This window comes from Anopheles bellator, chromosome 2, assembly GCF_943735745.2.
Source record: "Anopheles bellator chromosome 2, idAnoBellAS_SP24_06.2, whole genome shotgun sequence".
In the NCBI taxonomy this organism is placed as follows: Eukaryota; Metazoa; Arthropoda; class Insecta; order Diptera; family Culicidae; genus Anopheles; species Anopheles bellator.
Genome location: NC_071286.1, coordinates 40,261,316 through 40,276,683, shown reverse-complemented (window position 1 = coordinate 40,276,683; position 15,368 = coordinate 40,261,316). Strand labels below are relative to the sequence as shown.

Sequence of the window (15,368 nt, the reverse complement as noted above, 5' to 3'; positions counted from 1 at the left end):
ACAATTGCATTAGCTCTATCTCGGGATTGGTTTGACTTAGGAAACACATCAAGGTATCAAATTAAAGGTATTTTATTGTACTTCAAGAGAAAAATTTCAGAAATTTATTATGTCGGTCGTCGGATGAAATCACGAACTTTCTTTGGAATGCGCGCCATAATTTTCTGCGCAATCTTCTGATCAATCTCAGCGGCTAATTTTTGCCAATTTCTCGCCATCTCTGCAGCATCCCGCATCACCTATCCAGTGTTCTTCAACTTCCGTTTGATTATTGCCCAATAATTTTCGATTGGGCGGAGTTTAGGGCAACTTGTTAGGTTGATATCCTTTGTGATGAAATCCACCTTATTGTAAAAGTATCACAGAACTACATCCCTGCTGTAGTGGCAGCTTGCCAAATCAGGCCAAAACTTCACCGGACCTTTGTGTGAATTACTAAATGGTAGAACTCGCTTTTTGAGCCACTCTTCCTTGTACAGCGTTGAGTTCATCGTAGTGTTTGTGATGAAAACCTTGGTTTTCCGACCACAGGTGCAAATTCCTTGCCAGATCATTAATTTCCGTGCAAATTTATTGACGAATACAAATTTGAACTTGGAGGGGACATCTCCCCGTGCCGTGGCGAGATAAAATTTTCGTCCAAGAAGCTGTTCAAAATCCATTTTCCCGTATGTTTCGTCGTCCATAAGCAAGCATCCTTGGTACCTCGTCATAACCTTCTCGTACAACTTTCTAGTGCGTGTTTTAATGACTAGATTTTGTGTAAGTGTCCTTTGTGGATGCTTACATGCAAGGAAAAAACAGAAGCCTCTTCGTAGACAGATCTTCCGGGCAGTACTTTTGCTGGTATCATATTTTTTTGCAATATCCCGAACCTAAAGTCCAGGATTTACCTCGATTGATCTTAAAACCTTCCAGTTCAGCTGCCGATTATATGTTCCACTACGACGTCTACTCTGAATATTTCAATCTACGGTATTGGGTTCCCAGAAACGGTAAAGCACAGCATATATAGTTTATTTTGCAAATTTTTGTGTTTTTGAGATTTTTAAAGTAGACCACGTGGTGTTTTCGACGTGAGTGTGCAGAATTATTTTTCTCCTTTCGAGTTCCATTAAGCATAACTTTCTAACAACTCCACGTATCAAAATGAAACTTTCAGCACTGAAAGTTGAATGTTTACTGAAGACATAGCTGTCAAAATAATAGAAATCCGACCACCAGAGGCGCTGCTAGAAAACATACAATTGTTCCCGATTCTAAGTGGGCCATGCTTTATGTGCCTACAAATTGTCACACCAAATCGGATTCGATACATACGCCGGTCCGTACAGTACAGTACCGCAGAAAATTTATAAATAATCATTTGCTGCCACCGGCCATTTCCACCTGACTGACCTTCGGTGCGATTGGACGGGTGCGATTTTCTTCGCCCTTATTCTTCGCCCCGAAGGCGAAATTTATTACACGAAGTGCCAAAGTGTTGTCTATATCGAGCTAGAAAGCGGCCCGGGGCAAGTGGAGTGCCCCGTGCCCCGTGCCCCGTGCCTTCCCGCATTCCCGCGTTAATGTTTCGAGCATTAATTAAAATCTCGTTGAAACACTGAACGCGTCCCGTCCTCTGCGTCCCGATGGCCGGCGAAGGTCGGGCAACATTAATCATACGCCGAAATCGCATGCGACGGCCACTCTAGCGTTTCACCGATCCGTGGCGTATGTGCGGGGCGGAACGGAAAATAGATCTCGCGCCGCGTCTGGGATGTGCCCGACGATCGGGTTACATGGGCCGTGATCCGGCCGTGGTGACGTTGTTGCCGCGGCAGTAGTAACCGAAACCGGCGTCGCACGGACCGCGATCGTGTCACTATCAATTCCGTGACAATTTATTAGACATAATTTGACCGTGAAGGGCCCGCCGCGGGGATCGTCGGCCGTCTCGGGTGACATTTGTAGTTTTGGCACGAAAAATTTACGATCGCCATGTGCTGATGGACAATCGCACGTTTGTCCCGAGCCGCTTTTTGGCGACCGGGCGGCCGCCCGTTAGGTTTTGGGTAAATTCACTTGATATATTGTAATTGCCGGTGGCTGGCTGGCTGGCTGGCTAGAAAATAGACGTGCCACCCATTTCGGGGACCACCAGAAAAGGTTAGGCCGCGGCGAGCGAGCGTTTATTTATACAAGCAATCACCGCAATAGGGCCCAGGAACAGGATAATTGAAATCGAACGCAACAAATTGCAGGTACATCAGTCACCTCGGAGCCTCTCGGACACGCACACACGCAGGAACCTAATCAGGACCGTGGCTCTCGCTAGCTGGCTGGACATAATTATTGGCTCACTTTCAGACACGTCAAAGCGGGCTCACGGACCCCGGGGGGAGCCTTAGCTTAAACGGTACTTGGCGGTGATGGGCGGCCATCGGAGCACGAGGGGCACGAGCAAGTAGATTGTAGGTAATAAGAAATGCATCTCATTTAAGCTGCATGCACGCCGTCGCACTTACCGAGTCCGAGCCCCCCCGGGGAGGAGCTCGACAGAAACTATTTTGTAATGTTTGCAGTCCGTTTTCTCGCCAACCCGTCCGTTGGCCATCGTTACCGTGCGATAGCGCAGATTAGAGTGATCTGAAATGAGATCGCGATCGGTGAAGATGGATGGTCCCGGACTGATCGCTGACACGCCGGTGATTGGAATGGATGTGCCGGGCCGGCCACGAAAGGTCTCCGGACGGAGGTCGCGCTCGGCCGACGGGTAAAAACCCTTCGGCGCAGTCAGGCAAAGGTCCCGCGGATCTGGAACGATCCGCGCGGGTGCCCTTTGGTGGTGGGTCCCAGATGGAACGAACCGATCTTTCATAGTCATCCTTGCGGGCGAGATAATCCAACATATTCGCGGGAATCGAGAGAAATCTGCGTTTCACCTTTCGGGGCGTGCGTAGGAAAATGTTGGCGCAACATGCGAAGCCTTGGCGCAGCGTTGCACACGCCATTCCATAATTTAACAACCGTTTGTTGGCCACCCGGCGCCTCCCGTCCCACCCCAGGGGAAAGGACCCTGACTTTTCGCCGGCCTGCCAAAGGGCGGCCAATATGCAGGAGCAGCACCAATGCAGCAACAACGAAACCAGGCCAAAGCCAAGTCGCCGGCGGACGGCGTAGCTTTGTTCCCGGTTTGACATCAAAGCATGACAGATTGCTATGCTGGCCCTTTCAGCTGCCCTCGGTTCCTGCCCGGGGACGGCGCTTCTTCCCACGGAACCGTTTGCCGCGCTTGATATCAATCAAATTTTCAACTCGCGGCTGCAACTGCACAGGTGCAACGGCGTAGCTCCTCACCTTCTGGGGTCCTTGACCGGGCGCATGGTGCAATCCTTGACAATAAGGGGCGAAATTTCTCCGCCAACTACCGGGCCACCTGGCCACAGATAGTGGTAAAATGATTAAAATTAATGATTCAATTCCGCACCGGCCGCCGATTGGGTAGCCGAAGCCGGAGCGTCCATTGAGCGTCGCGGCGAATCCGCCGACATTAAGTTCTTTATTAGCGCCGCCAGCCGATCGACAAACTTGACCCAGGCGAATCCCCCTCCCGGGGGCCGGATGATGATCAAGTCGAGTCTTCGTCAAACAACGCGGAAAAGCCGCACGGCGCACCATAAAAGACTCGAGCGTCTTTTCTTCGCGCGCTTGCTTTGCGACTTTTCTTCGCACCGAAGTGGCACCCCTTCGAGGTAATGAATCCTTTTTAAAGCCAGATTACGGACGGGGTGCTTCGTAGAATGTGCCTAATTATACGCTCAATACCGCGGGGAACCCGGGCGCCCAAGGAAGCGCCCCGTCAAACATTGGGCCGCGCAGTTTGTTCGGCTTTCTGATAACGACGCCGATATTGACCGGTGCTCGCTCGGGGAGTTGCTGAAGCGCTGAGGAGTACCGTTCTATCGCGGCCATGAACACAGCTGACCAACGATCCGTTCCGTAAGAATACGCTGGCGCTGCTGCCGATTGGGTCAAGTGTCTGGCCATTGAGTGGTCATTTGATGATGCTTTCAAGTGGCTGCTTTTGATCAATTGCAGCATATTATTTATATCATTTTATTGCTCAAGACTTTACCTTTTCCTAAAGGAAAGACCCACAGGCAACCGTCCCGGTAAATGTGGTGTGCTTTTAAGGACTTTAAGTTTATTGTATTTATCAAAGAAAAGCTATTTAAATATCTAATTTTGTTTTGAAAGTGGTTACCCCAAATGTCTCTTACGCGACTTGATCCGGAAAGCACAAGTCTTCTTCGATAAAGATAGAGATAAAAATGTTTATCAACTGCTGATCGGAACAGTAATAAGGTTTGTAACTTTCTAGAGCATCAATAGAAAGCCATCAATGTTATGAAAATTAGGGTCACTTCATAAACGATTACTGGAGTAAAGTTGATCATAAATCGAAACACCGGTCGAAATGATCGGTAGAAACATCATAAAGGCTCGGCTTCATCTAAGACATTTTTTTACATTTGGTAATAGAAAAACGGCTTAATATGTTTCGATTGTTGAACATTTATTGGAAAGGTTGATTCTTCATTTTTTTATGAAAAACAATTTCGGTAAAACGTCCACCTCGGCACGACCTATTTTTCAGTACATTTTCGATTATATCTGGTCCTATTTCGGCAATAGCAATTTGAATTTGAGGCCGTCACTAGTTACTTCTTACAAGTTCTCAGCTTCAATTTCGCCGAAGAACCAATCCGCCAAAATCTGCACCCAACAGTCCCCTCATTGTGAGTGCATTGGCTTCTCTTGCACGATGTGTGCGTTTCCCGAACCCCAAAAATGACAATTCTGTTTATTAACATAACCACCGAGGTGGAAATTAGCTTTTCAAATATCATACCGTTTGAGATGAAGACGTGCCACTTTGCAAATAGGTTTTTCATATTTCCTAATTTTCTGCAACCAAAATTGTATTTTATGCATAAACTTTAAGAATCAACCTTTCAAATATTCGCCAACGTCGAAAAATATTAAGCCATTTTTTTTTAACCAAATGAAAAAAATGTCTTAGATGAACCATCCTTTGGTATGAATATAAAAATTGATAGAAATTGCACAAAGTTTTATATGTTTTGTTTAAACTGAAACTGTCATTTTAAATTTCAATTAAAAGAGAGAATTGAAAGGAGAGCTAATAATGCCCAGCACTAAGGAAACAATCGAATTGAAAGGGGCCCAAGAGGATCATACAGAATGCTTCCTTTTCTGAGTTTCTGAGTTCTAAGGTTTCTTGAGTTCTCCTATATAATTTTGTGTCTGTGACATAACGATCTCCCAAATCGCTGTGTCGTGGCTTCAGTACTTTACATTAGAAAGCAACGACAACGACAATAAGGACTGTGGGTTCCTTTAAATAACCCTTAAAATTGAGCCAAATACTTTTTATGCTCTTTTATGCTTATTAACCACTGTGTTGTCTACTGTAATTGAAATAAACATAATTTAATGTAATACTTAAAACATAAACATTCCGAAGATATCATTGACCAGTAACAGCAACGCAAACAGAGAAGCAGTGTTCAAGTAATGACCAATTCAGGTTTCTAGAATTCGATTATAGTCCCACAACAGGATTATGCTCCGTTCAGCAAACTACAAAAGGTACATGGCGTACGTACGAGACTTCACCGATCGACGCCTCACATTCTTTCACATTGTCGCCCCGGTGGCGGATAATCCTCGGCTTCCTCAGCGAGAAGGATGTTGGGCGTTGGGGGTGTTACTCGCGTCACACCTCGGCCCACCGAAGACATCCCACTTTCCCACACACACACACACGCACACACGCCTCTACTAATTGAGCGGATCGCCGTCAGCCACCAGGCTGACGGGGCCGGTAACTCGGGCGGGAATCAACGATCAATCCGATGCCCGGGCGTCGCTTCCTATGCCAGCCGCTCCTGGTGCTCCTTATCGTTCGCAGATCGCCGCCGCCGCCGCCGCCGTGGGGCGGAACCCACAATCGGGCCGGCAATCGGACAGGTAACATGAGCAGCCGCGGCAGCAACATCGCCCCGTCCCGTGCCCCGTGATTAATTGAGATAATTAATTTTAATTATGAAATAAATTTTATCTCAATCTTTTCTCACTTCATTTTCTCTGGCCGCCTGGGGCGGGGTGGAGGGTGGTTGGGGGCGTGGTAGGGGGAGTGACGTGGCCGTCTGTTTGGCCACCGGGTCCTGTTGGCGTTCGTTGCCAACGGGCGATGCGCGCAGCTCGACGTCTGGTGATCGCGATTGGCACCGGACGATTGGCGGTCCGGCGTCCGATAAAGGGCTGCCCGAGAACTGCGGAGCGTGGCCACTGGGAGGTGGGAGCTGTGGTTGACAGAATTAAGAAGTGAAACTCCGAGTAGCCGCCGAGTCACATCAGATCCACCGCGGAACGGGCAGAACGATCGATCTCCCCAAGAGGTCCTTCGTTAACGCTTCGTTCGAGGGCTGCGGTCCACCAACGCATCCTTGATTGAGATAGCAGCACGCCCACGCCAGCCGGTGGCCACCGAAGCCCCTGCTCGAAGTGACATTTTGACTGTTTATGGATTAGCCCGGCCGGACCGAGAGCGTCAACCGTACATTAGTGTCAATGCAATCCAATCCCTTGCCCTAGCCCGGCTCACGGCGAGGACTCACGGCGTGTTGTTGCTGCGTGGGACTCTGGCAGCTCCGACGGAGACCTTCTCGCTGGCTTCCGCCGATAGAGAGAGAGAGAGAAAGAGCGTGCAACGATTAGCGCAACCGATAGGGAAAGGAGTCCGGGGGCTCCCGAAGATTGATCGATCCTGCCCGGCCACCGAACAGCAGTCATAAATGGCGAAGACTCGGGACGGCCCCGGCGAGGATCGGCTTTTAATTTATTTCCTGGTGCACGCTGGCCAACTGAGGCCGGGGCGCACGCTGGAGTGTCGATGGCGGGCTGCTGGGCACCGCACCGGTCGAAAGTCGGCCTAATGGCGGCGGTACAAAGTTGAGGTCCGGCGCGGTGAAGATCGTGCCCCGTTCCGACCACACGGTCCCTTTTTGCATAATGCTCCTGGACGGCTCCTAGAGAAAAGCCTATCGCAATCGGACGGCCACGGACCGTCGGAGTGACAATCACTCATTTCTCCCGCAAAGATGGGTCCCCCCGCACCGGCCCCCCCGCTCCAGTCCACCCTCTGGGGCGAGTGGGTGTTGGGCCGCTATCTCGCGCAGGCCATCAACTCTGCCGTCCTCCGCCGCGCTCGTGTCGAGTTGATCGTGTCGAGGTCTCCTCGACGCGGACCAAACGGCATCTGCTAACTGGCCAGCCAGCCAGCCAGCCAGCCAGCCAGCCAGTCGATCCCGTCCATCGACCTGCTCGTCACCTTTCCCGGGCCGGACCGGCGTGCTACATTCTCGCCGTGCGCGGTTGTACCAATAAAACATTCGATATCTCTTGCGATGTCTGCCGGGGCACTCGCCGGGCCGCGGATCGCGCGCCATCATCGCGCCAGTCGTCATCGGCGGCCACCGTCACGAGGGGCAGCGTCATCGTCGCGGGGTGGCCAACAGAATGAACCACCGTTACGATCGCACGCGGGGAGATCGATGATCCTTAATAATAAAAAGTACCGTTCACGAGCGCGGTCCGCCGAGCCCGGAAGGGGCCGGACCGAGCGGAGCGAAAGTGTGCGCGGTGGTCCCCTTGCGCCTGCGCCCTTGCGCCCCTGCGCCTTATTGTACGTCATTTGTAATGCGCGGTTCCATTTTTCCGGCCCCGTTTGGGTTTGTTTTTCCTCTTCCGCCCAACGAGTCCGCCCGCCAGCGCTTATCTTCGTAATGCCCCCTAGCTGGCTGCCCTGGCGACGCCATTGTCGCGCCGGCATCGCTTCTGCCGGTGCTGGTTGTTGTTCTTTTTGGCGCTGTTGCTGTTGTTTGTTGTTGTTTGCTACGATTATTGCGCCGGGCACTGCAATCGGCGATCGTTCCGCGGCCGCGCGCAGAAAAACAGGCAGCCATGGCAGTGGCAGCAGCGGCTCTTGCGAGTGGCAAAACCTCCTTCAGGGCACCCCACCCAAGGAGCAGCACCCTTCGGAGGGGGCGCGAGAGAAGTTTTAAGCTGCACCCTCTCGCGCGGGCCCGGCCGTATGATATGCAAATGGATTGCATACACTCTCCAAACGACTTTTGAGTGATTGGCTGGAATGCGGCTCAAGGAGGCTGCTGCCGGCGGCTGGGCCGGGCCGTTCCGGGCACGATAGATCGATCTTCGCCGACTCGCAGCCAACGCAGCATAACGCATTGCCGACATTTCGCTACGCCAAAGGGCGCAGCCGTAGGACTGGATTAGGGGCAAACTGTGGCAGCGGGCCGCGATAGTTAATTACGCCGCGTGGTTGACGTAATTATGTAGGCAGAAGCTACGATCTCTCGGTGCTCGGTTTTCGATCACTGCCATTTGCTGCAAGGCATATGGTTCCGCGTGGGGGCCGCTGATCCCATTGTCATAGTTTTGCACTTTCGACTGCAGCGAAATTGAAAAGGGGAACACCTTCGGACGGAAAGCCATCTTCGTCTCATTTACGCTCCATTCTGACTCACATAACGGTACGCGATGACTGGATACGACAGAGAGATGGTTGGGTTACCTCAAATATGTTACCAGGAAGTAGACCAATGGACGATACAAAGTTAGAAAATCGACAGCATTTCGTATAAAATCCTCTTCACCGAAGCAGTGTATGATCTGTTTTGCCGAAGAAAGATACGACACCTGAGGAATGCTCTGTCTTGTAGCCGTGTAGTACGGTGGCGACTTTTAGATCTATTTTGGTCGTATCGAAACAGTAGTAAATTAACCGCAAATGAGCTTGGCGGATGAAAACAATTGGAGCGTCGTCCGCTCGGGCGTTTGGACAGAGTACATAACTCAGATGCGCACTTAAATACTAGGTTCTCTATAAGCCCGGCTTCGGCCGTCTCGACACGAGATGTGAGTAAAATAGTGTCCTCAGACAGTAGAATGACCTGTTGGCTGCTAGGACCCTAGCGTGGATCTCCTCAGTAATGTCATTGTTAGAGCTAAGAATTAACATTAGATAGGTGAAGAACGTGAGGACTTCGAACTGTCGGTTACCTATACGTCAGCCCCACGTTTGCTCTCAGGTGTTACTGGGAGTTCTGCTGATGGTGGTGCCACCATGAAATAGGTTTCGTTCTCGTCTATAATGTCGATGGACCTGACTGGAGTTGAAGTAGAAGGTCCCTGAGATCTCCACTCCGGAGTCTAGAATGCCCCACTCCAGCGAGTTAGGAAACAATCTAGAATTAATCGATTTGAAACAGGGATGGGATTAAAGGGCCTGATCAAGGCTACTCTCTCAAATCCTGTTAGTTTGTCCGGTATTCCGAACCTAGTGGTTCGAAATCATTGAAGATCTCTTTCCCATCTCCTATCTTCCTTGAAGATGTCCTTTCGTGAATATTGGTACTTAAAACCAGCAGGTTCGTTGCGGATGCAAAATGGATCAATTTGCAACCATCAACCACCGATCTTAGCATTGAAGTCACTTTTTTTCTTTTTTCTTCATTTTTTCCAAAAAAATTTAATAATTTTTTTATTCAAAATGTTCCCAGTGTACACTTTGGATTCGAACCAAATTCGATGTTTTGGCGATGTTTCCCTCTGTCGATTGTGCTGCCATCTGGCTGACAGAAGATGAACCGAAGCGATTCAAATTTAAAATCGACGGTTGAAATCTGATGCCCGTTTATTTTCAAACCCGAATCGTTTTGTTGTCAAACCTCCACTTACTTGCGCTGGGTACTTGCGCCATTTCTTTCTCCACGCGATGACCCCACACGGACGTCCGTCGTGCGCAATTGTGTGCGCGAGTAGTATATTTGCTTTTACCATGTTGCAACGTTTACGGGTTTAGTAACATTCTATCGCGATACCGATACGCCCTTTTGCTGCCGTCCTGGAGAGTTCCCTTCTAGCGCTAAAACGCCCAAATCAAATATAAATATCCTTTTCCTCATTGCCTCGCTTAGTGGCGGCATAATAAAGTTGCTTTCCTGCTGCTTCGTCAATTCAATAATTTTAACTATATAGAAATATATATATATTTATATATATAGTGTGTGTGTGTGTGTGTGTATGTATATGTATATCTATGTTAATGTATACTCTTTAGACACTATATATTCACGGCATGCTACTGGTGTGTACGTTCAGCAATCTATCCACAGCTGCCCGAGGCTGGGATGCTTGGCAATCCCGCACAGCGGAGCGGACCCTACTCTTCAACTACTGGCCACCGAGTTGTTAATCTGTTTCCGTTTCCTTACAGCAGTCTCTAGGCCACATCTTGTGACAACCACATCTCACTCTTCGCCGCGGCCTCACCGAAGTAAAAGTAAATTTTAAAATCATACAAAAGCCATTCTTAATGGCTGTCAGTAGCCCTACGGAACAAAAGAGCCGTACGCAAACTGAGGTTGGAATTGTTTTGAAACGGATTACTTCTTAGGGTTTCTCCTGTCCGCTGGTTGTTTTTGGTGACAACATTTTTGGCCACTTTTGCCTATCGCATTGAACGTCTATTTGTCCAGAATGTGAAAAATTAGCTCGATCACGATGTCATGCTGATCAAGATGGAGTGCACTGACTTGCCGCTGCAGCATCACCATCACCTCCTGTCCGAGGGCATTCGAGTAGAGCGGCGCCAGCTTGCTTCCACCACTGCCCGCCACATACGACATCTAGTGAAGGGCGATAAATAAAAGGACAACAAAGTGAAAGTGTTCAGAGATTCAGTAGACAACGCTTCGCGTACCTGATCGCGATTAGCACTGATACGTAGGCCTATCTTCGTGTGTCCGTTCGACGCTAGGAGATCGAGGAAAGCGACCAATGCTACGCAGGCCGTTTTGGCGATGGTTTCCGATAGCTTCGACATATTTATGGGATCTCCCGGTTGGTTCGATTCTTCGTCTCCCTGTGGGAAATGCAAGCGAGGATAAGGAATTTTTCGCGCGCCCCGAGAAGCCGAGTTACACGGGCTTACCTGCAAAATAAAAACCTCCGTCCAACGGATTATGTGGTTCGCGTTGGAGTAGTCCGTTCCTCGGTTCACGCGTATACTAGGCACACCGTCGAACGGCTTACGATCGATGGGTGAGGTGACACCGATGTTGAAATTCAAGTCGTTCGACGTCCACTCGATGGAAACCACCTCATTCTGACTCTCGTCCCCGTCGCTCGGTCCGCACACGATCCGGTAGTCCTTCATCGCCTTCAGCGCTTCTTTTACCAGTTGCAGCTTCACCGGTGGTATGTACACCATCAATCCGTCCTCCACAATAGTTGACTTCCCGAGGAGGCCCGAGTTGGGCTTTAGCGACCCATTCAGCACCAGGAAGATCGCGCCCATCACCTTCTGCGGTTTGCCGTCGATGTTGATCGCCTGCGTCGTATACTGTGTCGCCTCCGGGCAGCCCGATTCGGTGTTCTGCAGACACACTAGATGGCCATCGGCCACCTTGCTAAAGTTGCCGACCACCGCCAGTAGCTGTTCGCTCGAACCGTCTACCACCTTCACGACCTTTTCGTAGCGGTTGCGCGGGATCAGAATACTTGTCTTGCGATCTTCCATGTGGATCACCATCCCCCGGACACTCGGAATGGTGTAGCTAAAGTGACGGAAGTCGGCGAACAGATTCACAATCGTTTGGGCAATCTCCACGTACACGGCTTCCCGTTCCCGTACGCTTACGTGCGGACTGGGGTAGTACCGGTAGAGGGCTCCCAGGCGTAGCATCAACCGCAGCGGAAGTACTTTTGCCCACGGCACTTCCCACCGATGGATAAGAATGCCGACCAGGTACGGAGCTTCCGGCAAGATCAGCCCCTTCATGCACTGAAACGTGGGTCGCACATACAGAAATCCGCCATGGTTTTTCGAGCCGAGAAAATGGTTTGTCCGCGCAGGCGAGAAGCCCAATTCCGTGATAATATTGCCCCGATCCGCCTCACAGTACAGCTCGTTCAGATGCACAAACATATCCTTCGGAAGGGCCTGTGAATCGCCCAACTCGAGCAGAATGATCACTTCGTCCTGTCCAACGTATTGCAACCCGTGCGTCGTGAAGTTTATGACCGTCTGATTGGTGCAGCACGCCAGTTCCACGATCGTCACGTACACGTGAAAGTTTTTCTGCACCGCAAACGTTAACATGACTTCCCGCAAGCCCTCGATGAGGGACGCATCGTTCTCGATCTCCACTAGCTTGCTCTCCGTGGGAGTGATGCGCTTCAGCACCGGTGGAAGTTTGTGATCTTCCGGTGGGATAAGGGACGTCGTGAGCAAACTAACACCCGTCGGAGCGGTATCCTCCTCAACTCCGGGAGGCGTTTGGACGCGGTTCGGTTTGCGGGTACGCGGTGGTGACGTTCGCGCCGGAACTGCGTCCCAGTTTTGATCGAGTTCCGTTAAATCACAGCCAGGTCGGATGCCATCGCTGAAGATGACGTTCTTATCCTTGCGCACGTTGCGTGGTGCTCCCGCTCGCTTCAAGACCCCGACCGGCACCATTACCGAGATGGGCGATTGCGGTTGGCCAGTGGCCGCTGCCTGTTGGAGCGGCGGAATCACAGAGCAGTATTCCATCGGATTGTTGGGGTTCGGTTGCCGATAGCCGGATGCCACCTCACCGGGGGCGCCTATCTGGCCTGCTTCGAGTGCTTGCTGCTGTTGAATGCTCAGTATCACGTCACACTCGAGGCAGATGCGTGCCTCGACGTCGCCCAAATATTCGAGCTTCGCTTTCAAACAGCAGCAGGAAGAGCAGAGAAGCTGGCCACACGCCCGGCAGTGATGACGGCGCTTGATGACGGAAAACTTTTGCTTGCATTGCATACAGAACTTGGTCGCATTGTCCGGAATCCAGAACGGTTGCACTTTTCCCAGTTGTGCTTGGGCAGAGCTTAACAGCGGCACGAGCGTCGGTGGAATCACCGTGGGAGCCAACGGGGATTGTATGGGATCGGCCATCGCGGCTCGAATGGCGATCTCATCCGCGTGCGGATCGTGCTGTTGATCGGCCGCACCGATAGAGGTTGCAAAATCATCCGAACTGGTCGACGATAGAGTTAGCCCCGGATCGCACTCGATCCCATGGGACGAGGGTGGTGTGTGGCCGGGAGAGGATGGTTTATCGATCTGTGCCTGCTGCTGATGGTGCTCGTCCTGTTGTCCGTTATCTCCCGTTATCGTACTGGCCAGCTCCAACGAAGTTGGTCGTTCGGGGTGTGAAGCCCGTCGGCTAACGTCACTTTCTGGTACCACCACACGACGTTCCGATTCTGTTTCCGTACAATCGATGAATCGGATCTCACTACCGTCCTCATCCAGCGGGAAGTCCCCATTTGCTTCTGTGTCCACCGGCACCGTAACATCTTGAATATCATCGGGAAGATCCGGAATGGTTGCCTGTGCGGTAGCGTCAGGAGGTGGAATTACTGAAGAAGTTGCGGCCGTGGCCGCGGCCATCGCTAGATCATTGAATTCCAGCGTAGAAGCTTGGGAAATTAGATCTTCATCGTTGTCTCCGCGCGACGATCCCGGACTGATATCATCATCACTGCGACTGTCGATGCTGGTCTGTTCGACGGGATCTTTCACTGCGATCGTTTCATCACCAACAACCGGTGGCCGAGGCTCGGGCACAAGCTCATTGCAGATTGCATTGGGTTCCGTGTCGAGTTTCGGTGAAGCGACCGTTTCCACGTTAACACTTCGAAAGTCAAACTCTTCCAATTCCTGCAAATAACTCTCCAGCTCCGTGTCGGAAACATCGTCCATCGTCGATTCAAATCCTACGATTGGTTTCTGTACTTCACATTCCGCACCGGCCGTTGCCTTAGCCGGACGCTCGCCGTCTTCCTGCTCCGTTTCGATTTCATCCTTCGCCACGGGTGCCCCGTCAGCGAGTGGTTTTTCGCGACCGACTGCACCTTGGCCACTCTTTGTCAGATCTACGGCCACGATCGATGAGATCGACGAGATGCCTTCCAGATTGATCACATCATTACTGAGTGTGTCTGAGTAGAGACTGTTGCGGTAAGAGAACGCGGACGTATCCTGGGGATCGCTTGGACCGCCGAGTTCTTTCTTGCCTCCTTCGTTCGTCGTTGCGAGTGTGGTCACCGACGATGAACCAAGCACATAGTCTTCCTCACTGAGCGAGGATATCTCCTCGGGAAGTTTCTCGTGCGTGTGGCCCTCTCTGCCCTCCGTGGCCCTCCGTAAGCCATCCTCATTTTCCTCCTCCGCATCGCTGGTCGATGCGGAAGACGAAGACGATGACGCCGAGGACGAAGACCTGGACGTGGAGGCTCCACGGGATGAGCCAGACGTGGCCGATATAGCCGACGAGTCCGGTGAAGAAGCGGGAGACGTTTCAGTTTGCGGAGACAGTGCCGCCGACGACGTGTTGCCGGCAATCGACGATGTTTTCAAATCCGACGAAATAGACGAGTTCGATTGTGGTGTTAGAAGCGGTTTGCGCTCCGTTGGCACACTCAGCTCGTTGATTTCGCGCTTTTCGGCCAGTTTCCCACTGCCCAGTTCCGTACCGCCAGCGTTGACGTATTCGTTGAGGCTCGAAAAGACCGTTGCCACATTCACGACGTTCGCCTTCAACTTTGATTTTTCGTGCACTGGCGGAACAGCCGTTACCGTTGGGGTTGTTTCCGATTTCCCTCCATTCAAAGAATCCGTTCCGCGTTTGATAGCCGGTCTGGAGTCTACAAAAGGATAAGACAACAATGTTAGTATGATAGCACAACCTTGGGATCACTAACCGTACCCGTGGAAGATTTTGTGTATCGTTCTTTGTTTCTTGGCTCACCAATCGTTCCCTGGCAGTTGCTGCGCCCATCGTCCTCGTTCAATTCCAAGTCATCTAACACTTTGTCAATGTCCACCAGGTCCATGGTTTCGAATATCGACACAAGCCACTCTAGCCGTGGTCACTGGCGGATTTGTCCAATTCACGCGAAGGGTCGTGTTTCCTACGCGACTATCCTAAGTTCGAACGGGTTCAGTCCGGTTCGGATCACCGTCGATATTGCAGGGAATCATACGGGATACAGCTTTTGCCCAGTGCGGTTTTGCGGTAACGAGGTTCTGCTAATCAACACCAAGGTCCTTGTTGTGACTGTCTTCCTGTGAGTCACTTGTTTACATGCTCCATTATTAACTGCGCCAAGGAACACTGGTTCAGGTCTGCATAGAAGTTCCGCTTTGATGGACGGCTAAGGGTGATGAGTTTCAACCGAACCGCCAACCA

At 51.1% G+C, this 15,368-nt stretch overlaps 1 protein-coding gene across 1 annotated transcript; it reads right to left on the bottom strand.

The window, feature by feature from the left end:
- Positions 1–9,937: 9,937 nt before the first annotated feature.
- Positions 9,938–15,012, bottom strand: LOC131211694 (zinc finger FYVE domain-containing protein 9). The gene is made up of 4 exons (XM_058205271.1): positions 14,928–15,012; positions 11,084–14,823; positions 10,853–11,014; positions 9,938–10,778 (listed from the first exon to the last, which is right to left on the bottom strand). Exons 1-4 carry the CDS (start codon positions 15,010–15,012, stop codon positions 10,617–10,619), a joined length of 4,149 nt encoding a protein of 1,382 aa, XP_058061254.1. The 3' UTR covers positions 9,938–10,616.
- Positions 15,013–15,368: the final 356 nt, after the last annotated feature.